A 23,284-nucleotide genomic window follows, 5' to 3' on the forward strand; every position below is an offset into this window, starting at 1 on the left:
ACAAAGTAGAATTTTTGCTCACAAGACTCCACAGCTTAGAGGGAACATTGGGTGGGGCCAGCAACCTGGTCTGGGGGTCGGGCGGCCTGGCTCTTCTTCCTAACAGGACGGACTCAGCCCTCGGGCCCGTGCCTCCCAACAAAGGAGCCACTGGGATCTCCGGTGCCTTCTCACCTCCTCGAGTCACGCCACAAGCCCCTCCTGCCAGCCACTGGGCTGGGTGGAGGTTGCTGGTGGAATTGCAGGGTGTTCGGCAGGCCGCTGGGGTGGCTCGCCAAGCGGCCGAGTCGAAGGTCTTCCATCGCTGCTGCGCCCAAAAGGGCAAGGGTCTCCCCCAGAATCGTTTCCAGGGGGAGGAGAAGGGTGACGCCGACGGCTGTGGAGGTGGGCTTTGCTGCTTTTTTTAGCAGCACCCGGTACCCTGTGTCCGAATTCCAAAGCTGCCTGCAGGTTCAAAAAGGTTGGGGACCCCTGATCTACCACATCCCTTTGCTATGTTTTATTTCGGAAGCCGCCTCCAGAAGGCTCTCTGGAGGGGCAGCACGGAAATTTCTGAAACAAACCATCAATAAATCGCCACACTCTTCACATCCTATGCCAACACAGCGATGGCAGGAGGTGGTTCGGGACTCCGGCAAGCCCCCCCACCCCCCCGCTACACTACATAAACATATGTGTATGTTTCTGTATGTATTTTAGCTTTAAAGATGTGTTAAGAACATAAGAAGGGCCCTGCTGGATCAGGCCAGGGGTCCATCTAGTCCAGCATCCTGTCTCACATGGCGGCCAACCAGTTCCTCCGGAGGGCTGACAAGAAGGCATAGAGGCCGAGGCCTTCCCCTGATGTTGCCTCCTGGCTCTGGGATTCAGAGGTTTAGTGCCTCTGAATGTGGAAGTTCCCCTCAATCACCATGGCTAGTCGCCACTGATAGACCTATCCTCCATGAGTCTCTCTAACCCCCCTTTAAAGCTGTATATCCCTGTGGCCATCTCTACATCCTTTGGCAAGGAATTCCACATTTTAATCACTCACTGTGTTCTAGTTGGTTTGAACGGTTTCTAAGATGCGATCTCATTATATAGGTTTTGTCAGTCACCTCGGTGGCCCTTACGAGGGAAGAATGGTGGGGCATGCATTTTGCAAAAGAAGAAGAGATTGGATTTATACCCCGCCCTTCACTACCCAAAGGTGTCTCAGAGCGGCTTACAAACTCCTTTCCCTCCCCCTCCCCACAACAGACACCCTGTGAGGTGGGTGGGGCTGAGAGAGCTCTGACACAAACTGCTCTTTTCCAAGGACAGCTGTGCCAGAGCTTGTGACTGACCCAAGGTCACATCAGCAGGTGCAAGTGGAGGAGTGGGGAATCAAACCCGGTTCTCCCAGATTAGATTCCGCACACTTAACCACTACACCAAACCACTACACCAAACCAAATAAAAACACAGAACGTAACATTTTGAACGGCACCTGCACTGTGTTTGTCTACCTGATCCTACGATTCCTCTCCTCCCCCCTCCCCAATCTGGGGTCAGACCAGAGAGATTCCACTCACATATCAATTAAATGCTGCCCAACCCGCATCTTATATTCTGTATGTTGTAAAATAAGCGCAGTCCTCGAATTCCTCACTGCTATCACCACACTGACTGAAACAGCAAGTGTGCCTCTGGGTAGCTCAGCGGTCTTGACTGTTAAAGGGCAGAAGAGCAATGCCAGTACAAAGTGCGGCCACCCTGCACAGCTACATTCCTGTTGGGTCCAGTTGTCTGTATCACGGCCCTTCGAAAAAGGATGACGACTTATGGAAGGATGCTTTTTGCTGTAAACCATTCAAGTCCCCTTTGATTGTCTAGGGGTGTGTGTGTGTGTGTGTGTTGGTGATTCTCTCCTACATAATCTGAAGCCTGCTCTACATGTGCTGCCACATTAGTTTGCGTTGGGTTGCTAACCTCCAGGCAGTGCCTGGAGACCTTCCAGAATTAGGACTGGTTTCCAGATAACAGAGATCAGTTCACAGAATCATAGAGTCGGAAGGGACCTCCAGGGTCATCTAGTCCAACCCCCTACACAATGCAGGAAATTCACAAATACCTCCCCCCCCACACCCCCAGTGACCCCTGCTCCATGCCCAGAAGATGACAAAAAAACCTCCAGGATCTCCAGCCAAACTGGCCTGGACAAAAATTGCTTGACCCCAAAGTGGCGATCGGCATTTCCCTGGGCATGTAAGAAAGGGCCACGAGAACTAAGCACTGATGCAACCCTTCCTGCCCTCCTCCCTCTCATGACCTGCCTAAGTTCACAGGATCAGCATGGCTGTCAGATGGCCATCTAGCCTCTGTCTGAAAACACCCAAGGAAGGAGAGTCCACCACCTCCCGAGGAAGCCTGTTCCACTGAGGAACCGCTCTCACTGTCAGGAAGTTCTTCCTAATGTTTAGCCGAGAACTCTGTTGATTTAATTTCAACCTGTTGGTTCTGGCCCAACCTTCCATGGCAACAGAAAACAACTCCGCAGCATCCTCCAGATGACAGCCCTTCAAGATCTTGAAGATGGTGACCATATCACCTCTCAGTCATCTCCTCTCCAGGCTAAACAGACCCAGCTCCCTCAGCCTTTCCTCATGGGACTTGGTCTCCCCTGGAGCAAACATTTGGAGGGTGGACTCTATGGCATGATACCCCACCGAGGTCCTGTCCCTCCCCAAACCCCTCTCTCTCCAGGCTTCACCTCCGAAGTCTCCAGGTTTTTCCCAACCCAGAGTTGGCAACCCTACGTTTGGGGGACAGGGGCATTAAAGGATGGACTGATCAAGAACAAGGACCAAAGGAAAAAAAACAGGAATACGTATTGGAAGCAACAGGTCAACATAAAGGGTGTTTTCAGACACGCTGAATAATGTACTTTCAGTCCACTTGATCCACCTGGATTTTATTGTGTGAAACGGCAAAATCAACTGGCAAACAATCGCTAAAGTGCATTGAAAGTGGACCGAAAATGCATTATTCTCTGTGTGTGTGTGCCAGAAACACACACAGATAAATGCTTTGTACAGAATAATATCAGAATCTATACAAAGTCTGTTCAATCTCTCATGTGCAATACATGCTCCTGTTTTTTCTTTAGAGCTTTTTCTTGTACTGGCTGGTCTGAGGACACGTCCCTGTCTTTGGACGATACCACTTCCCCATTCCTGCAAACGGATCACATTTCTAATGCTGCCACGCACAGCAAGGATGGTACAGTCCACTCTACTGCCTGAAGATTCCACCAGCTCCTTCTGCAGGCTCAGAATAAGCACTGGATGTGGTTCTGAGTGCCAGCGGACCATTTCTTTTACTGACTGTGGGGTGCCCCTCCCTCCAAACACTAGGAAAGGGGCAACTAAAGAGAGAACCTTTTCTACGGTTGTGGCCCAACTATAGAACTCCTTCTCAAGAGAGCTCTGAATGCCCATACATGCAAGGTTAAGAAAAAATGACAAAGCTTAGTTTGTCATCCATATTTTGAATAAACCATGGTTCGTCATTGCTTATGAATCATCAAACCAGAGTCTGAGAGCAAACACTGGACCAGAATCCGAAACTGTGGTTTGAAACTGTGTGTTGTCATTATGAACTGGAATTACGAACAAATTGTGGTTTGTCATTATGACCCAGTCACTGAGCCCTGATCTGAGACTGTGTGGTGTCCTTTTTGAAAGCGTGTCCAGGGACCCTGGTGGGAGGCGGGTTTGTTGTTGTTCAGTCGCACAGTCGAGTCCGACTCTTCGCGACCCCAGGGACCAGCTCCCGCCAGGCCCTCCTGTCTTCCGCCGTCCTCTGAAGTTGGCTCAGTTTCATGTTCGTTGCATCGATGACACTGTCTAACCATCTCATCCTTTGCCGTCCCCGTCTTCTTTGACCTTCAGCCTTTCCCAGCATCAGGGTCTTCTCCAGGGAGTGCTCCCTTCTCATTGGGTGGCCAAAGTATTTGAGCTTCAGTTTCATTATCTGGCCTTCCAGGGAACAGTCAGGGTTGATTTCTTTTAGGATTGACTGATTTGTTCTTCTTGCAGTCCAAGGGACTCTCAAGAGTCTTCTCCAGCACCATAGTTCAAAAGAATCTATTCTTCGGCGCTCGGCCTTCCTTATAGTCCAACTCTCGCAGCCATACATGACTACTGGGAATACCATTGCTTTGACCATGCGGACTTTTGTTGGCAGGGTGATGTCTCTACTTTTTATCATGCTGTTTAGGTTCGCCATCGCTTTCCTCCCAAGGAGCAGGCGTCTTTTAATTTCATGACTGGGAGGCGGGTATTTGTTTCCAAATGGGTTTTTGCTACCCTAACTGGAATACCCACTTTGGTGGAAAGACAGCCGAGACATCTTTGAAAGACAAACCAATCTGCAAACCGGTCTATAAAATCCAGAACTCGAGCAATCCACTCCAACTGCCCTGTTAAAAGAAGTGGTGTAGCTTTGCAGATTTTGCAAGACATATGAATTAAATCATTTGCACGTTCTATGTCAGTTACTTACAGCTATCTTGAATTTCCCCTCCAATCCCCAACGTGTTTTTCTGCAGCTGATGGAAGCACATAAGAGCAGTCCTGCTGCATCAGACCAAAGTTTCACGGAGCCCAGCTTCCTGTTTCCAGCGCTGCCCAGCCAAATCCCTCAGTGCAGCAAGCACATACATTTATTCAAGTCTTTCCTGTTTTATCCTAATGACAGAATTTGGAATCCGTGGCTTCGGAACCTGAGATTCTGCAACTCTAGCACACCTCAGTTTGAAAGTGTCTCCTTTCAACCTACGCATGGGGGGGGGGGAATGGCTATACCACATGTGATTAACAATAGCCTTGAGAAGAAATTTCATATTTTATTTTTTTTGCATGCTGACTCTAATAACCAATCTAGTCCAATTTAACCGATCTTTGCTCCACTTCTGCTTTCCTTTCGTGGTGCCAAAAAAAAAAAGAGAGAGGGGGATTTAAATTGGATTTGACCCATCGCTTGAGCTTATTAGATGCTATTATGCCAAGATATTGGATTCAGTTTTAAAGAGCCGGCAAGTAAGAATGGGGGATTTAGTACACCCAGCAGTGATAGGCGGGAGTCGCCGCCTGTTCCCAGTCCACTTGATGAAGCAGAGACACTGCCAAAAGAGGTTATTAGTTTAAGCAGATCAATGCACAACACCACGCAAAGCAGTAATGAATATGCAAATGTATCATCACTAGTTAGAGCACTTCACCGCCACGGCTTCTCGCTCTTCTGGCGCAATTACAGCCAGCTGCCTCCTCACACTCCACAGCACCCCCAACGCAATCGCAATCACACGCACGCGCCCCACACGTTGTCACCCCATGTCTGCTGCTGCAGCTACATATCTGCAAGGATCTGTACAAATCCTCACAGGACATTATTAAACCTTGAGTTCCAGGGGTAAATATCATACATCAATAGTATAATTTCATTTATCGGAAGATCATGGCCCAAGACAAAACCAAACCAAAAAACCCAGGTGTTAAGCCAGGATTTCAGGTAAATGGGAAATTCCTGGTGTTCTTTTTTCCCCCCACACAAGCCCAATGTAAAATGGAGGCTGGAGCCAGAGTGAAGCCTTGAACTGGATGCAGAAACTTCCTGGGCAGAAGGTTTAGCTCTGCTGCACAGGAAATGACAGTCAAAGGCCAAGTTCCTAGTATATATACAATCAAGCCCAGCCAATTCTGAGGCTTCATGCTGCCTTCCAATCACAGGGGCTAATGCTGCTTATTGCTGTTCACTCCTGAGCCTGAAGAGCCCTTCACACAAAGCCCAAAGTAGTACCTGTATGCTAGGCCCCAGACTCAGGCCATGAAGATCCCATCATGTTCCCCCAGCCCTGGCTCCTGTTGGAGAAAAATAAAATAAAAAAATGGCTTGTTGGCATGACATGATTTCCCCTGGAAGTTATGTCAGTGCTTTCTAGGAATTGCCAGAAACTCTATTGTTTTACCACAGAGCTTCCTAGGTGATTCCTAGAGATGCGTGATGCAATGCCATGTCATCAGTGACAACTGGCCCCTCCAGTCTCCCATTGGTTGCCAAGCCATGCCTGGCAACCCTACAAGTTCCTTTCTCTAATATTCCCCTCATAACCACAACCAGCCCCCAGATATTGGGCGTTTGGCTTCCAGCGGACAATCCATTAAACACACCTCTAATTTTACAGGCTAGCCGCTGAGAATGGTGTTTGGGAATGAGGTACCCAGTTGCCTCACTGCTTGCCCTCACATATTCTTCCAAGCAAAGGAAGCCAAATCAATGAGGCCTGCTGTACCAAGACACCAAGGGCAACCACTGCTGCAAAACTTTGGGCAAGGCTTCAGCATTAAAGAGCCTGGGCTTGCCAAGGAGCTGAGGCCTAGCTTGCTGAGCTACTGAGAATGTCCTCCTGAGGCCTTAGAGCCCCCTTCAGGAGTAAGAAGGGGACAGCAGTGTTCAACATCAGCCTCTGTGATTGGAAGGCAGTATGAACCATCTGGATTGGCCAGGCCCGGTATAAATAGTCAGAGCCCTGGCCTGGCGAACAGAGCAGGGCTTTCTGCCTGCTGCATTTCAGGCTTCAGTTTTTATTTTGGCTCGAGCACCAGCTACCAACTTCAGGGACCCCAAGTTGGAGAACAAGCTCTCCAACTCTGGTTTCGGGGACAACCGCCCTCACACCCGACCATGGCGCTCACGGTCCATCATCGTCCCAATTTAGGGAGAACGAAATTCGATGAAGTTGTTTTTGAAAGGCACTCGGCGGCAAGGCCTTGAAAGCCTCGGTCTTGACAACTGGCAGCCGACATGAGGCCTGGAAGTACAGATGGAAGGCAGCTCGTTCAGGTGCCAGGCTGTCAGTTGGATTAAAATGACTCATTTATTTACCAAAAGAAGCGCACAAAGTGCTTTAGCTAAACAGGGGGGGAGAGAAAGGCGGAGAGGGCCAAGCGGAGGTAGGAGCTCTCGCGCCTTCCCAGCCTGCCAAGAGTCATTACAGCCGAGTGTGGAAAGCCATCAGCGGGGAAGAGACCCCCATCGGCCGGGTGACAGATTGGACTGCGTAATCAGAGGAGGCAGGGGGGAAACGCAGAAAGCTGTCAGAGGGCGAAAGCGTTTGGCCGCACCCGCCAGAAAACTGGCAAGACGAGTTAGTGTGACGGAGTTAACAAGCAAACACATCTCCAAAATGATCTTCCCCTGGCGGAACGTGCTTCCAAAAGGGTACCTCTTCGAGGAAAACCAAGCAAAAACTTTGTTGAAGGAGAAAGGCATTCGCAGACACACACACACTCGCACACACACACACACACATATACAGAGCTATTACTAATCCCTTAGTTTTTGAGAGCTGATGTTTATTTAGCAGCTCAAAAACAGACATGGTGCCAGTCAGAAAGAGGCCAAAGGCATCTTTGTGATGACAGAAATGTCAGACGTACACTCTTGAGGCGGCCTGAAGAGCGGGTCACGTACTTTCTCAGAATAAGGCCCAAGACAAAAATAACCCCAATCCACCACTCTGCGGAGGTCGAAAACAGTAAACGGATAATGCGCTTTCCTAAATCTCTCGCACCTGCCACCCTGTTTCATGGCAGGGCTGGCCCAGCTTGCCTCCAACGCTGCGGGCATCACAAAAACCTGAATTTCTGGCCAGTAACTGGCTGTTTTCCACCATCTTCTGGAAACGCGAGCGGGGGAAACAAGGTCAGGCCCTCTGCTAGAGGAGGCCCCTGAAATGTTAAAATATCTGAAGGAAGTTTAACCTTCTCTGGTTTCCCAGGATACATTGACAACACCGTGAAGATTCAGCCGAAAAGCCACAACATGAGGTGAGGTGAAGCAATCACTTCTGAAGGCAGGGGTCGACGGGGAAGTAAGAAATCGGCTCAGGAGAAAACTGGGCGGCAGGGGTTATGGAGAATCACTCGTTGCCTTCTAATGCAGGGGTGCAAGTGGGAGAGAAGGGACAGCATTCAGCTCCTCTCCCCACAGCAGCCATTTTAGTACTCCCCAATGTGGTGCAAACATTTCCCCTGGTGCCTGCCAAGCTTTTCAGAGCCACTGTAAGGTAGGGCTTGTTATGGGCCTCCCTCATCCAAATGACGGGGTCTCCCATGGCTGCAAGTGGGAGAGAAAGGACAGCATTCTGCTCCTCTCCCCACAGCAGCCATTTTAGTATTTGGCTCTGCCTCCCGCCGCAGCCATTTTGGGGTGGCACTCTCTCAAAATGCCATTGGCTCAAAAGAGGAGGAGGAGGAGATTGGATTTATACCCTGCCCTTCACTTCCCAAAGGAGTCTCAGAGCGGCTTACAAACTCCTCTCCCTTCCCCTCCCCACACCCTGTGAGGAAGGTGGGGCTGAGAGAGCGCTGACTGAGAACTGCTCCTGAGAGAAGAGCTCTGAGAGAACTTGTGACTGGCCCAAGGTCACACCAGCAGCTGCATGTGGGGGAGTGGGGAATCAAATCCGGTTCTCTCAGATCAGAGTCCACGTTCTAGTGCACTGCACCAAACTGACTCGAAAAGGTTGGGGGACCCCTGTTCTAACGGGCCACCACCAGGCGGGTCTGAGTGGCTGCCCAAGTTCCTCAGCTTGGACCCAGCTGACAGGGGCACACGAGGCGGCGACGGCCAAGGCAAACCTATACCTGTCGTCGCTGCTGCTGGCCACTGGCTTCCAGCAGCTCTCCAAGTCAGCGACCCTCCAGGGGCTTTCCCCGTCTGTTCAACGGCCAGTTTGCCTGTCAGAAGGCGGCCTGAATGTGCCCACTAGGTCCAGCCAACAACAGTGTGGGAAAATGGTAGGCTTCTTGCTTTGGACTCCCAACAGCATGGATTGGCGGTAGGTTCAGGCCAGATAAAAAGAAGTGACCCTTTACAAAACCACACAGATTAATTTAGGAATCCTCTATCACGAGGCGTGGCAATGGCAATCGACTATTTTTAAAAAGGGTTAGACAAACGCATGAAGAACAGATTCAGGTGGGAAGCCACATTGTTCTGGAGCAACAGGACAAAGTTTGAGTCCAGTGGCACCTCGAAGACCGACCAAGTTGAAGACCAACCAAGCTTCTCGGCCCTAGTAACTCCCGATCGTTGTAACTTACAAGTCTGCAGTAGGCAGCCGTCACCAAGACACGCCTCTTTCCCAGGCCAGCAGCTGGTACAATTAGAGAGCAAATTGTGTACGGAGGCAGCAGTCTGAAGCGCTGGGAGGTGTCGTGGTTAAGAGCAGTGGACTGTGATCTGGAGAACCGGGTTTGATTCCCCACTCCTCCACATGCAGCCAGCTGGGTGACCTTGGGTCAGTCACAAGTTCTCTCAGAGCTCTCTCGGCCCCACCTGCCTCACAGGGTGACTGTTGTGGGGAGAGGAAGGGAAGGAGATTTTAAGCTCCTTTGAGACTCCAAGTGAAGGGTGGGGTATAAACCTAATCTCTTCATCGTCTTCTACTTCTGGGTACATAAGAACGTAAGAGAAGCCAATGTTGGATCAGGCCAATGGCCCATCCAGTCCAACACTCTGTCACACAACGGCCAAAAAGACCAGGTGCCATCAGGAGGTCCAGCAGTGGGGCCAGGACACCAGAAGTCCTGACACTATTGACCCCCCATGTTTATCTAATTCCCTCTTGAAGCCATCCATGCTTGTAGCCGCCACCATCTCCTGTGGCAGTGAATTCCATATGTTAATCACTCTTTGGGTGAAGAAGTACTTCCTTTTATCTGTTTTAACCCGACCGCTCAGCAATTTCATGGAGTGCCCACGAGTTCTTGTATTGTGAGAAAGGGAGAAAAGTACTTCTTTCTTTACCTGCTCTATCCCATGCATAATCTAGTAAACCTTGATCATGTCACCCCTCAGTCATCGTTTCTCCAAGCTAAAGAGCCCCAAGCGCCTTAACCTTTCTTCATAGGGAAAGTGTTCCAACCCTTTAATCATTCTAGTTGCCCTTTTCTTCACTTTTTCCAATGCTATATCATCCTTTTTGAGGTGCGGTGACCAGAATTGCACACAGTATTCCAAATGAGGTCGGACCATCGATTTATACAAGGGCAGTATGATACTGGCTGATTTGTTCTCAATTCCCTTCCTAATAATCCCCAGCATAGTGTTGGCCTTTTTTATTGCAGTCGCACACTGTCTCGACATTTTCAGTGAGTTATCTACTATGAGTCCAAGATCTCTCTCTTGGTCAGTCTCCACCAGTTTGGACCCCATCAATGTGTATTTATAGTTAGGATTTTTGGCCCCAATGTGGACCACTTTGCACTTGGCCACATTGAACCCCATTTGCCATGTTGACGCCCACTCGCCCATCCTCGACAGATCCCTTTGGAGTGCCTCACAATCCTCTCTGGTTTTCACCACCCTGAACAACTTCATATCATCTGCAAATTTAGCCACTTCACTGCTTATTCCCAACTCCAAATAATTAATAAACAAGTTAAAAAGCATCGGACCGAGCACTGATCCCTGCGGTACCCCACTGCTTACCACCCTCCACTGAGAAAATTTCACATTTATACACACTCTCTGTTTCCTATTAATTAGCCAGTTTTTGATCCACGAAAGGTCATTTTATCCCGTTATTTTTGAGCTTACTTAGGAGCCTGTCCTGTGTATGCACACAAAAACTTATACCCAGAAGTAAACTTGGTTGTTCAGGAAGAATAGGTATGTCAACGGCTATTAGTTACGACAGCTCAAGGGAACCTCCACGTTCAGAGGCAGTGTACCTCTGAATAGCGACCCTTCGGACAATCAAAAGCAGAAGGCTGCTGCTTTTGGGAGCTTCCCAGAGACATCTAGTGAAAGGCATGCTGGGTCACGTGGACTTATAGTCTGACTCGGAAAGGCGATGCTTAGTTATACACCCACCCACAAAACCAGACTTGCCGTTTTCCAATAAAAAGAAACCCACCACACGAGGAGAACCACGTAACGGCAGCCCAACAGTCACCAGAGGCCGCCGGAGCTTCTCAGCCCTAATAACTCCCCATCATTGTAATTTACACGTTTGCAGTGGGCAGCCATCACCAAGACGTGCCTCTTTCCCAGGCTAACAGCTGGTACAATTAGAGAGCAAATTGTGTACTGAGGCAGCAGCCTGAAGCGCCGGGAGGTCAGAAACCAAAAAGGCAAGCCGAGGAAGCCGAGAAGCATCAGCAAAGGGATGCTGGCTGCCTACCTGCCCTTGAAGGAGCCTTGAAGAGCAAATGGCAGCAGACGACATGGAGAGCTCTTTTATAGCCACGCAGGCTGCTGGGCTTGGCGCCGGATTTTCTCAATGCGACCATGAGGACTAGCTGCCTTTCACTGCAGCCACAGGTTTTAAAAATCTGGACAACTCTTGTTCCCAATTGGTTCTCTGTGTCTCCCTACCAAACACCAGCACAGATCGGCCTCAATGACATTTGGACACTTACCGTGCAGAGCAAAACCCCAGCCTTTGATTGCAGGAAGTCCTGGAAGATCATTGTCCTCTCCTAAGGGGGGCGGGGGAGAGAGAGACAGGGGTCACACAAATAAAATTAATCCATAGATAAAAAATGCAAAGGATTTGGAAGGATTTGTGTTGTGCACATGGAATCTCTGGGTTCTGTCAGCAGGCAGAAGCTAAGAAAGAGAACTAAGCTGAAAAGGAGTGGGTTAAGAGCTTGTATCTAAATGTTATGTTATGACAAATAAGATAAGAAAAATGGAAGGTAAATATTTTGTGAAAAATTGGAACCTATCTGCAACTAGATGTGGTGCATCATGTTGGTAACCGGTATTTTGTTCTATTCTTCTTCCCCCCCCCCTCTCTACATTTTTTCTTTCTTTCTTTTTTCTTTTTCCCTCTTCTTCCTTTTTTCTTTTCTCTTAGCTGTTTTTTTTTGTTAATTTTATTCAAATAATTAATAAAGACAATGTAAAAAAAAAAAAAAGAGAGCTCCGGGCTTAATTATTTGGAAGTTCCTTGGGACACAGACCTATCTTTTACTTACTCTATTTCATGAAGTGCCATGTACCCCAAGGACTCCATATAAATAAAAGCATATTAAGTAAAATTTGGTTGTGGGGAAAGGGTAATTTTTTTTAATGTTATTTATTGTGGATTTTTTGGATTTGCAATAGGGGATAAAAGAGAAGACATAAAACTGCAGCGACTCTTCTAACAGTAACTGGTAGCTTATCAGCAAACGGGCTCCATCCCTTAAAAGTGCCTGCCACAGTAAGCTAGCCTTTAAAAAATGCCACAGAACCTGTCGCCATTTTTTTGCTGCAACACCTTTACCTGGGCTACCTCTCTGGACCCAGTAGCTATGGCTGACTGAACTGCATGTTCTTCAAGATCCCCCCCCCTTTCCCCCAAGTTCCCGTCGATGAAATGCAAAGTGCCATCACGTCACGGCCGACTCACAGTGACCCATCAAAGCAAGAGACGTTCAGAGGTTATTTGCCGTCGCCTGCTCCTGCATAGCTACCCCAGTCATCTTTGGCGGTCTCTCATCCAACCAGTTTGGTGTAGTGGTTAAGAGCGCAAATTCTAATCTGGGAGAGCCGGGTTTGATTCCCCGCTCCTCCACGTGCAGCTGCTGGTGTGACCTTGGGTCAGTCACAAGTTCTCTCAGAGCTGTTCTCTCAAGAGCACTGCTTGAAAGAGCTCTCTCAGCTCCACCTACCTCACAGGGTATCTGTTGTGGGGAGGGGGAGGGAAAGGAGATTGTAAGCCGCTCTCCTGTGGGTAGTGAAGGGCAGGGTATAAATCCAATCTCTTCTTCTTCTTCTTCAAGTGCTAACCAGGGCCGGCCCTGCTGAATTTCCGAGATCTGATGCAATCGGGCCAGACTGGGCCATCCAGATAAGGGCTTCCTGTATTTAGGTGCTGCTAATATGATATTCAGATTTTAAAAACGATTGACGCCATCGAAAAGACAGAGGAGGGTAAATCTTTGGGGCAGCCGCTTGTTTTCACCTGCACTCCTTAGTAAAGCACAGCCATTTCTAAACCGTAACAGCTAGAACACGATAACGCTGGTGGCCAGTCCTTGGATGCCCCAGCATCACGGCGGAGCTGATCTTCCCACCGTCTGGATGGGCCAGGATGATGCCGCAGGAAGGGAAGCCACCCAATCCTCTCCCAGCCAGAACCGGGAGAAGAGAGAGAGCAGCTCACCAGCGACAGCCGCCGTGCCCAGCAGTACCATATGGGAGCCACAATTTAGCTCCATTAATGCTCTTAATTTGAAGACATCGAGTGCTAATTACACACTGGGTACTAAAAGGCAGAGCCCTTCCCCTGGTGCCGCCTTCGGAGTGGTGTTTCAGTTGCCTTAACAGCTGGTCAGGTTTGAGTCGGGCCAGGCCCACCCTGCTTCGCCTCTTGCGGGTGGAAGAGAGGCCAGGATACAAGGGCACGCAAGGCACATGTTCCAGGGCTCGGCGGGGCGGCAACAGCCGGGAACGAACAGCCGCTCCTTCACCTCTCGCTGTGGTGAAAAGGGCTGTTTTGTTTGCTGTCTGTGGTGCCACAAGGAAACACAGCCAGGCCTTATAAAGGTTAAGGACAGTGCTGTGGAAGAGTTACTGAGCCACCCGTCCAATCCCGTCTTCCTTTCCCTTCCTAGAGTGACCAACCCCTTTCAGTTCATTCCAATGTGATGGATGGGTCAGAGAAGAAGAGGAGGAGGAGATTGGATTTATACCCTGCCCCACACTCAGGAGTCTCAGAGCAGCTTGCAATCTCCTTTCCCTTCCCCTCCACACAACAGACACCCTGTAAGGTAGGTGGGGCTGAGAGAGCTCTCTCGAGGACTGCTCTCGAGAGAACAGCTCTGAGAGAACTGTGACTGACCCAAGGTCAACCAGCTGGCTTCATGTGGAGGAGTAGGGAATCAAACCCGGTTCTCCAGATTAGAATCCGCTGCTCTTAACCATTACACTATGCTGGAAGTGGGCGGAGCCAGTTGGACTTCTGCCCAGCAATACTTCTGATTGGCTATGCAGTTTTTTTTAAAAAAGCTGTTTTGGCAGCAGCTGCCACCACAGCACAAGGATCTTCACTTCGGCATCCATTTTGTGGCTGGGTCTGGCGTCTGCGGCAGCCATTTTGTGGCTGCGGCCACCATGCCATGTCAGAATCTCAAATGTGCCCACAGGATTTAAAAAGTTGGGGATGCCTGGGTTAAAGCGTCAGAGTAAGGAGACCCAAGTTCAAATCCCCACTTGTGACATGGAAGCTTGCTGGGTGACCTTGGGCCAGTCACAGTCTCTCAGCCTAACCTTCCTCATAGGGTTGTTGTGAGGATAAAATGGAGGAGAAGAAAATGACGAAAGCTGCTTTTGGTGTCCACTGGCGAGAAAGGTGGGGGTATAAATGACATAACTGAAGTCCACTGAAGTCAACGGCTCAGAAGGGTGTAGCTCTGTTTAGGATAGGGGTATAAATGACATAACCAATAAATAGATAGTAACGTTCTCACCCAAGCTGCAGTCAAGTAGAAATACAGACCACTGCAGTCCACACCGGTACCTGACTCACAGTGCTCCGATGCTGTAATCTTCAAAGCCAGCCAGAGACCCTACGGATCTTGTGTATGGTCTATTACTTCTAGTGCACACTTAAGCAAAGTTACGTCTAAGGCCACTGAAGTCAATGGCTCAGAAGGGTGTAGCTCTGTTTAGGATCGCACTGTCAGTCAACCACTGGTGCCAATCAGCTAATCAGCTGATATGCCGTCTCACAGTTCATGACAGCGACTTCCCAAGTTGGCTATTTGCATTTTCCCAGCATAAAAATGGGCATTTTGTGGCCTCTCCAGTAGAAAGGATCAGGGAGAGCAACAGTTCACGGACCCTGAGAGGAGGGCACAGAAGAAACAACTTGCACATATTTCCCCCTTTTACCCCCGTCTCCCCCCCTTTCTCTATTGAAATTTAGACTGGATGCCCCTTGGGCCATAGACCGCTCCGCAAAGCATCATGTGCCTTGACGGTGCAATGAAAATAATTACTAATAAAGGTGGTACCAACACGTTATATTTAATACATCTGCAACAGAATACGCTCCTTTAATGAAGACTTTGGAGGCTGCTTTCTGAGCACGCTCCGTTAACCCGCATTTGCATTCCGAATTAATGAATGCAGAGCAGGTTTGCGGACACAGTTTGCAGCTGACGAAATTCGGTCCTGGCCTAGGAAAGCCTTTGCTTTAGAGGGAATACAAAAATCTCCAACATGCCACCAGTCTTGAATTGTTGGTCCCTTTTACCCATATGCGGATTTGCCAAGGTGATCTGCCCATTACGCAGAATCGTTTGACAGACAGAGGCAGCAGAAGCACAGACTTTACCGGCTCCAGCCTGCAGGCTGCCTTTCATACTTTTCCAGTGCTCTCCCACAGAGCAAGTTCCTCAAGCACAGGGCATCACGGAGACAGCAGGGCTAGTTTTCTCCATGCAAGGAAACTGTTTTGGAAAACACCACTCCCCCTCCACTGCAATCAGGAGTGGCACATGCCACTCCAAAGTCCACCCTCTTCTTCTGTAGAACATGCAGTCGATCTCATAGAATAACAGAATCACAGAGTTGGAAGGTGCCATACATCAATATGCCGATGACACCCAGCTCTATCTGATGTTGGGCGGCCAGTCGGACTCTGATCCAGAAGATCTTCACCGGGCTTTACAGGCCGTGGCTGGGTGGCTCAAGCTGAGCCGGCTGAAGCTGAACCCGGCGAAGACGGAGGTCCTGTGCCTGGGTGGTATGGGATTGGGGCTCCCGCTCCCGGCCTTCGACGGGGCACCTTTGGTGCCAGCGCCGGAGGTTAGGAGTTTGGGAGTGCTCCTGGACCCCACCTTAACGATGGAGGCCCAGGTGCCGGTCACTGCCAAAGCAGCCTTTTATCATCTAAGGCTGGTGCAGCAGTTGGTGCCCTTCCTTAGGCGCGGCGATCTGGCCACAGTGATCCATGCGACGGTCACCTCGAGGTTAGACTACTGTAAGGACCTTTCAACGTGTCTGAAGAAGTGCAAGCTTGCACCCAGCAAGCACCTCTTTGTTTAAATTGCCTGCTCATCTCTGCACTGTCTTTGTAAACACCACATTCAGAAGGGGAATTCCTTTTTAACCTTAAAAACTGGCTCAGAGGTAAGTTGTTTTTTGAATGCGAAGGATGGAAGGATCTAAAGCGCAAGTACGTTTTTCTATCAGATGGGGTTTTTTTTATAACTGTGGACTGCCAAAGTGTTCTCCCGAGTCCTATAAACCACCGTATCTAGGAATGTTACCACATCACAGTCATAATTAATTGAGTATTTAATGGTATCGTGGATCCCGTTAGCCCAGATTACAAAGGCCTGTAAACTGTTTTAACCGTTGACTTTTACTGCACTTGTGCCTTAATTGTTTTAACTTCTTGTATTTTTACCGCACTTTTGTGCCTGTGTAAGCCGCCCTGAGCCCGCGTGCGGGGAGGGCGGGGTATAAATGAAATAAAATAAATAAATAAATCTAGTCCAGCCCCCTGCTCAGCCTAGAGCATCCCTGACAAGTGTTTGTCCGGCTCACCACCTCCCTAGGTAGCTGATTCCATTGTTGCACAAAAAGTGTCTCCTAAGATCCAGCTGGTCCCTTCCCGCCCTTAATTTAAACCCATGATTGCGAGTCCTCTGCTGTCAAGAGTCACAGCTCCCTGCCCTCCTCTAAGGGACAGCCCTTCCAGTACTTAAAGAGAGCAATCATGTCCCCCCTCAATCTCCTCTTCTCCAGACTGAACATTCCCAAGTCCCTCAGCCTTTCCTTATAGGGCTTGGTCTCCAGGCCCCCGATCATCCTGGTCGCTCTCCTCTGCACCCGCTCCATTCTGTCCACATCCCTTTTGGAATGAAGCCTCCAGAAGTGCTGTATTTTATACCGAGTTGTATATTGTTTTTCCTGGGTTTTATGTAAGCTGCCTTGAGCCTGCCTCGGCGGGGAGGGTGGGGTAAAAGTTAAAATAATTAATAAATACAATACAATACAATACTCCAGGTGCAGCCTGACATCTCGCGATTTGGATGTCATGCCTCTGGGGGTTCTCACATTCTGCTACCAGCACGGGAGCGACTGTAGCCTTCCTCCTTCATGCACTGACATGGCAATGTCAGAAGTAAATTGGCCTTATGGGAAGATGCCAGTTTGGTGTCGTGGTTAAGTGCGTGGACCAATGTTCCCTCTAAGCTGCGGGGTCTTGTGAGCAAGAATTCTACTTTGTGAGCTAAAGGCCTTCAAGTTGTGAGCGAGCGATTTGGCTATTGCATAAATTAGTTTGCTCTGGAGCCCTCCTCGCTGAACCAAGACATAAATGTGTGAGCCGGAGGCTAAAAAACTGTGAGCTGGCTCACACTAACTCAGCTTAGAGGGAACACTGGCGTGGACTCTAATCTGGGAGAACCGGGTTTGATTCCCCACTCCTCCACTTGCACCTGGCTGGATGACCTTGGGCAAGCTGTAGTTCTGATAAGAGCTGTCCTTGAAAAAGAGCAGTCCTTGACAGAGCTGTCCCAGCCCCACCTACCTCACAGGGTGTCTGTTGTGGGGAGGGGAAGGGAAGGAGTGTGTCAGCCACTCTGAGACGCCCTTGGGTAGTGAAGGGCGGGGTATAAATCCAATCTCTTCTTCTTCTCTTCTTCACTGACCTGCTAGAAAATGGGGTAATGCTCATGCACAGGTGCGTGTGTGTGTGTTGAGTCACAGTCTGGATTCCAGGCAGTCCCGCAGTGGACTCCCTCACTGCCAGAGTGGCATCAACTCTAAGCTCGAGAATCCTGAGCTGTTGGGGGTAAGACCAGGTGCCCGTTTGGTTCAGAACAAGCTGTGTGTGTGTTGGGGGGGGGGGAGCTTGCAGCATCAAACAGGATCTTTGGAAACATTTCTCAAAAGCAGGAGGAGGAAAGGAAAGGTGTTTCTTTTCCATTTCAATTTTCTCAGCCAATTCACTTTTTATCAACCCCCCCCCCTCCTCCGGCTCACCTCTTGCTTCATGTCATCGTGCAGACGCTGGAACTTCAAAGGCGAAGGGGGAAAGAGAGGAGGCGCCAAGCCCCCCGTCTCCGGTCCCTCGGCCAGGGCCTTCTGGAAAAGCGTGTGATGAAACTCCACCTGCTCGCAGCTGGAGAAAAAGACGATCATCTTGTTGCATTTTTCAAACTGTGGGGATAAAAAGACGCACACATACATACAAGATCAAGGCTATGCGGGTAATGCACACAAGAAAGAAACAAAACTCCAGAGAGGATAGCGTGTGGCACATTATTTAACTTGAGAATCTCCATTTCCAGTCTTTTTTAAAAGGGGAGGGCAGGAAGTCCCCTTCTTCACCCAAAGAGTAGTTAACACGAGGAATTCACTGCTGCAGGAAGTGGCGGCGGCTACAAGCACAGACAGCTTCAAGAAGGGATTGGATAAACATGTGGAGCAAAGGTCTGTCAGCGGCTATTAGCCACAAGGTATGGATGAAACACTCTGTCTGGGGCAGTGATGCTCTGTATTCTTGGTGCTTGGGGGGCAACAGTAGGAGGGCTTCTGGAATTCTGGCCACACAGGTGGACCTCCTGATGGCACCTGTCTTTTGGCCACTGTGTGACACAGGGTGTTGGACTGGGTGGGCCACTGCCTGATCCAACATGCCTGCTCTTGTGTTCTTAAGCAGTGTCCGCTTAAGTGCTTGCCTACGAAAGCTGATGGGACAGTCAAAGCTAACCTTTCGATTCTAGTCTTGCTTACTTGCTTGCCTGGCCCAAGATGCCCGTTCAAATTCTCCTATGACTTAACCGATTTGTGATATTTAAGGGGCTTCATTCCAACCAGGTTAAATGATCGTCTGAAGAGGGTTTATTTATTTTATACCCTGCACACTCTCCCTGCAGGGGACTCAGGACAGCTTACAACATTTAGAATACAATAAATACAACCCCCCAACAAATAAAACAACAAACAACTAAACCAATTAAAATAATAAAGCGGCCTTACGCGCCCTACGGAATGCTGAAAGATCCTGCCGGGCACGAACTTAAAATGCCCTTGCCCTGGCGGTTGACTAGCAGGCGATTTGCGGGCCGGGCATCTGTCAAAGGCCCTGTGATGGTAATCTTAGGAGGTGTGTGTGTGTGGGGGGTCATACTGGGAGAGGGGTTCCTGTAGGTAGGCTCCAAGGACTGGGGTACAGTCACCCTCCCTCCCAATAAAGGTAAAGGTTCCCTTGCTCGAAAGCCAGTCGAATCCGACTCTAGGGTTGCGGTGCTCATCTCCGTTTCAAAGCCGAAGAGCCAGCGCTGTCCGAAGACGTTTCCGTGGTCATGTGGCCGGCATGACTAAACACCGAGGTGCACGGAACGCTGTTACCTTCCCACCGAAGTGGTCCCTATTTATCTACTAGCAATTTCTTGCTTTCGAACTGCTAGGTTGGCAGGAGCTGAAACTAGAGACGGGAGCTCACTCCGTCATGCGGCACACTCGGGTCTCGAGCTGCTGAACTACCGACCTTCCACAGCCTGCAGTTCAGCGTCTTAACCACTTGAGCCACCACACTTGAGCACCCTCCCAATGCAGACATTTATTTATGGAACCCGCCCTTTGCCTCGTGCCCAAAAACACCTGGGAGAGAGGAAGAGCCGCCTGCCAGCTGCCTACTGAAGAGCCTCACCTTGCACTTCCCCAGGAGGAACGCGGCCAGGGTCACCAGCCGCAGCTTGCTCGGAACCACCGCGACGTGTTGCTGCAGTTTCTCCGGCACGGCAAAACCATCACATTCCATGCTGGCAGGAAGAGCTCCGACAACCCCCGTAGGGCACGCTTTGCCCCCCACGTCTTCCGCGACAGAGATGCAGACTGGATCGCGCAAGCTGATATCGGCCAATCTCGCGACGCCTGTCACAAACACAAAACTTCACTTGCACGCGGCGTGCAGAACGCCACCCCCCCCTTTGCGAGACGAACAAAAACCAAAGTTGTGCCACGTCACTCTCTTTTTTTCAGATATTTACAAAAAGTAGAACTCCTTCTTGAAGACCGTTCCCACATGCTCAGCCCTTCCCTCCGACCCCCCAATTGTACCCCTCCTTTCCCCTAAACTTAGCAGCCCCCCCTCATACTCCCCTTACTGGCCTGAGAATCCCTCCTTAAACTCAGCTGCTTACTTCCTGTTGGGCACCATTTTGAGTTGCTGTAGTAAAACCCATCCCGCCTGAAGTTCTCTTCTCCTAGGGGACCTTGATGAGCCAAGGAGTCTCAAAGGGGCTTACAGTCACCTTCCCTTCCTCTCCCCACAACAGGCACCTTGTGAGCACTGTTCCCTCTAAGCTGCGGAGTCTTGGGAGCAAAAATTCTACTCGGTGAGCGACTGGCATGAAAGTGGCGAGCGAGCGACTTGGCTGCTGCACAAATGAGTTTGCTCTGGAGCCCTCCTTCCTGAGCGGAGACTAAACTATGTGAGCCGGAGGCTAAAGAACCGTGAGCCGGCTCACACTAACTCCGCTTAGCGGGAACACTGCTTGTGAGGTGGGTGAGGCTGAGAGCGTTAGCGGGGAACTGTGACTGGCCCAAGGTCACCCAGCTGGCTTTGCGTGGCGGAGGAGTGCGGGAATTGAACCCGGTTCTCCAGATTAGAGTTCGCCGCTTTTAACTACTGCACCACACTGGCCCTTTTGGGAGGCTACCCCCCTCCTTTAAAATTTCCAGAACTCCCAGGTTTGCAGAAACGTCAAGTCCTGGTGTCCCCTTAGAATTACTCAGACGTCTCTACCACAGCTCTGCAACGTAGGCCTACTGCATTGGAGATACGGGGGACGAGGGCTAGCGAGTTCACGGTGCAGGTGAAAAGCGAACGGCTGGCAGCTGACGGCCACTGGCTGATAAGAACACAAGGGAAGCCACGTTGGATCAGTTCGATGGCCCATCCTGTCTGTGTCACACGGTGGCCCAAACCCAGGTGCCATCAGGAGGCCTACCGGCGGGGCCGGAAATCTTAGTTAGAGCCAGGGCTATTTTTGGGCAGGAACGCACAGGAACGGAGTTCTGGCTGGCTCCCAAGTTGGCCACACCCAGCAGGAACTCGTTAGCATAATAGGCCACACCCAACAGCAGGAACTTATTAAGACTGGCTAAATTAGGGTGTGTGGCCTAACATGCAAAGGAGTTCCTGCTACAAAAAAAGGCCCTGGGTTTTGACAACAAACAAGGTAAACAGAATAAGAAGCCAAAGGTGGGTGTGGCTGGATGACCACACTTCTGGTAACACAGGGGTGTGGCCTAATATGCTAATGAGCGGTGCAGTCAGGGGTGTGGCCTAATATACTAATAAGTTTCTGCTTCTGGGTGTGGCCTATTATGCTAATGAGTTCCTGCTGGACTTTTTCTACCAAAAAAGCCCTGGCTAGAGCCAAACTTACCTGCCCGCCCCCTGAGAGGGAAGGGCCACAAACCTTCAACCCCTGCATCCCTTCCACCTCTGGCCAATGACACAGTGCCCTTAGTCGTCTCTCGTGCAGCCACAGGACGACAGATGGGATAGCCGACTCCTTCCGGGTCGGGCTAGGGAAACCAGACTCCTAACGACGGATGGTCGCGTTAAAGGCCAGAGCCGAGTGGAATCTGCCTCTCTGATCGTCCTGAGCAGTCACATCTGTGGCAGGACCACTGTTCCCTCTAAGCTGAGTTAGTGTGAGCTGGGTCACAGTGTTTTAGCCCCTGGCTCGCGTGTTTTTGTCTCAGTTCAGGAAGACAGGCTCCAGAGCAAACTAATCTGATGCAGTAGCCAAATCGCTTGCTCCCAACGTTAATGCCAGTAGCTCACAAAGTAGATTTTTTGCTCACAAGACTCCATTGCTTAGATGGGGCATTGGACAGGACAGCCGCCAGCACGTCGCTTACCGTCTGTAAGCGTGGCCGACAGCAGAACATTCTGCCGCTTCTCGTTGTCCGCGTTTACAGCATTCAGGATCGCAGCGACAGCCTTCTCAAAGCCCTGGTCCAGGATCCTGCCGAAAGCAAGAGTCCGTGAACAGCCACAGCGCAAGGTGAGCTGGCACCCAACCTTGGGCTCCACGGAAACCGCCTCTGCCACTAGTGTGTTTTATGAATGGGAATATAAAGGATTTCCCCCCCCTTTTGATTAATCATATTTTTCTGGTTTTATGGATTCTTCTCCTAAGTAAGATTTTATTAGGATGTGATGATGGCCTATTAAATAGCAGGCCTTCCTCTTGTAGGTTAGATTGATTTTTCTAGCTGACGTTAGCAGACAAATAACCTTCTTTTGGTATAGAAGATAGGTATAAAGTTCATGGTTTTTAGTTGTTTAGGGTAAAGCTTTACAGTGTCTAGGTCAAAAAGGATTTTAGCTTCATATCAGGAAGAAAACACCTTTGTTTGGGTATGAAGAATCCCTGGCCAATATTATCCAGGTTAGGTTAAGTAAATACTTGAAGATATTATGTATCTTCTTTCTTTCTTTACATTTGACCAATAAGTGGACTATTCCTCAAATGATGCATTGTCTTTTGTAACCAATTATGCTTTTTGAATGTTATCTTCATGTCCAGTGTTCCCTCTAAGCTGAGTTAGTGTGAGCTAGCTCAGTTTTTTAGCCTCCGGCTCACACATGTTTGTCTCAGCTCAGGAAGAAGGATGGCTCCAGAGCGGACTAATGTATGCAGTAGCCAAATCGCTCGCTCACAACTTTAATGCCGGTAGCTCACAAAGTAGAATTTTTGCTCACAAGACTCCACAGCTTAGAGGGAACATTGTTCATGACTATGTCATTTCAAGTATAAAATTTCATGTACTTCCTGATGGTGTTCAGAAAGCAGTCATTTTTTGATGGGCTGTTTGGCCTAACTGTTTTCAGGTGTCTTGACTGCAATTAAAACACTATGACCTTCCTCTTCACTTTGACTTCTTTTTTTTTATTGGGATTCTATTTGTATAACATGTGTGGTGTGCCAGAGGGGGCAGGAGAGAGGATGCTCTGACCCCCCCACGGGTGGATCCCCCCATCTTTCAGGAAACCTTACCTGTCGGCCTCGTCCAGAATCAGCCACCGGACCTGGTGGAAATGAATGCACTTGGTGGAGTTGATGTGGTCCACCAGGCGGCCGGGAGTGGCAATCAGTATATTGATGCCTTTGCGTAATCTGTTCCAAAGCAAAGAGAGACACACAAAGAAACTTCAGGAAAAAAGGGCCGGAAGGGTAGATGGTTGTGCGAGATGCCGGTGGAAGTCTCGACCCGGCTGCTTCGT

At 49.7% G+C, this 23,284-nt stretch overlaps 1 protein-coding gene across 1 annotated transcript in view; it reads right to left on the bottom strand.

Annotated features, from left to right (window-relative positions):
- DDX31 (DEAD-box helicase 31) overlaps positions 1-23,284 on the bottom strand; it is a 118,450-nt gene that overhangs the window by 65,618 nt on the left and 29,548 nt on the right. Inside the window, exons 10-14 of the mRNA XM_015407538.1 lie at positions 23,058-23,177; positions 21,916-22,022; positions 19,691-19,914; positions 18,019-18,195; positions 11,451-11,510 (exon numbers count right to left, since the gene is read on the bottom strand). Coding sequence (XP_015263024.1) covers positions 11,451-11,510; positions 18,019-18,195; positions 19,691-19,914; positions 21,916-22,022; positions 23,058-23,177 — 688 coding nt within the window. The remainder of the gene's footprint in view (positions 1-11,450; positions 11,511-18,018; positions 18,196-19,690; positions 19,915-21,915; positions 22,023-23,057; positions 23,178-23,284) is intronic.

This window comes from Gekko japonicus, unplaced genomic scaffold (assembly GCF_001447785.1).
Source record: "Gekko japonicus isolate JY-2015 unplaced genomic scaffold, Gekko_japonicus_V1.1 scaffold955, whole genome shotgun sequence".
Taxonomy (NCBI): domain Eukaryota; kingdom Metazoa; phylum Chordata; class Lepidosauria; order Squamata; family Gekkonidae; genus Gekko; species Gekko japonicus.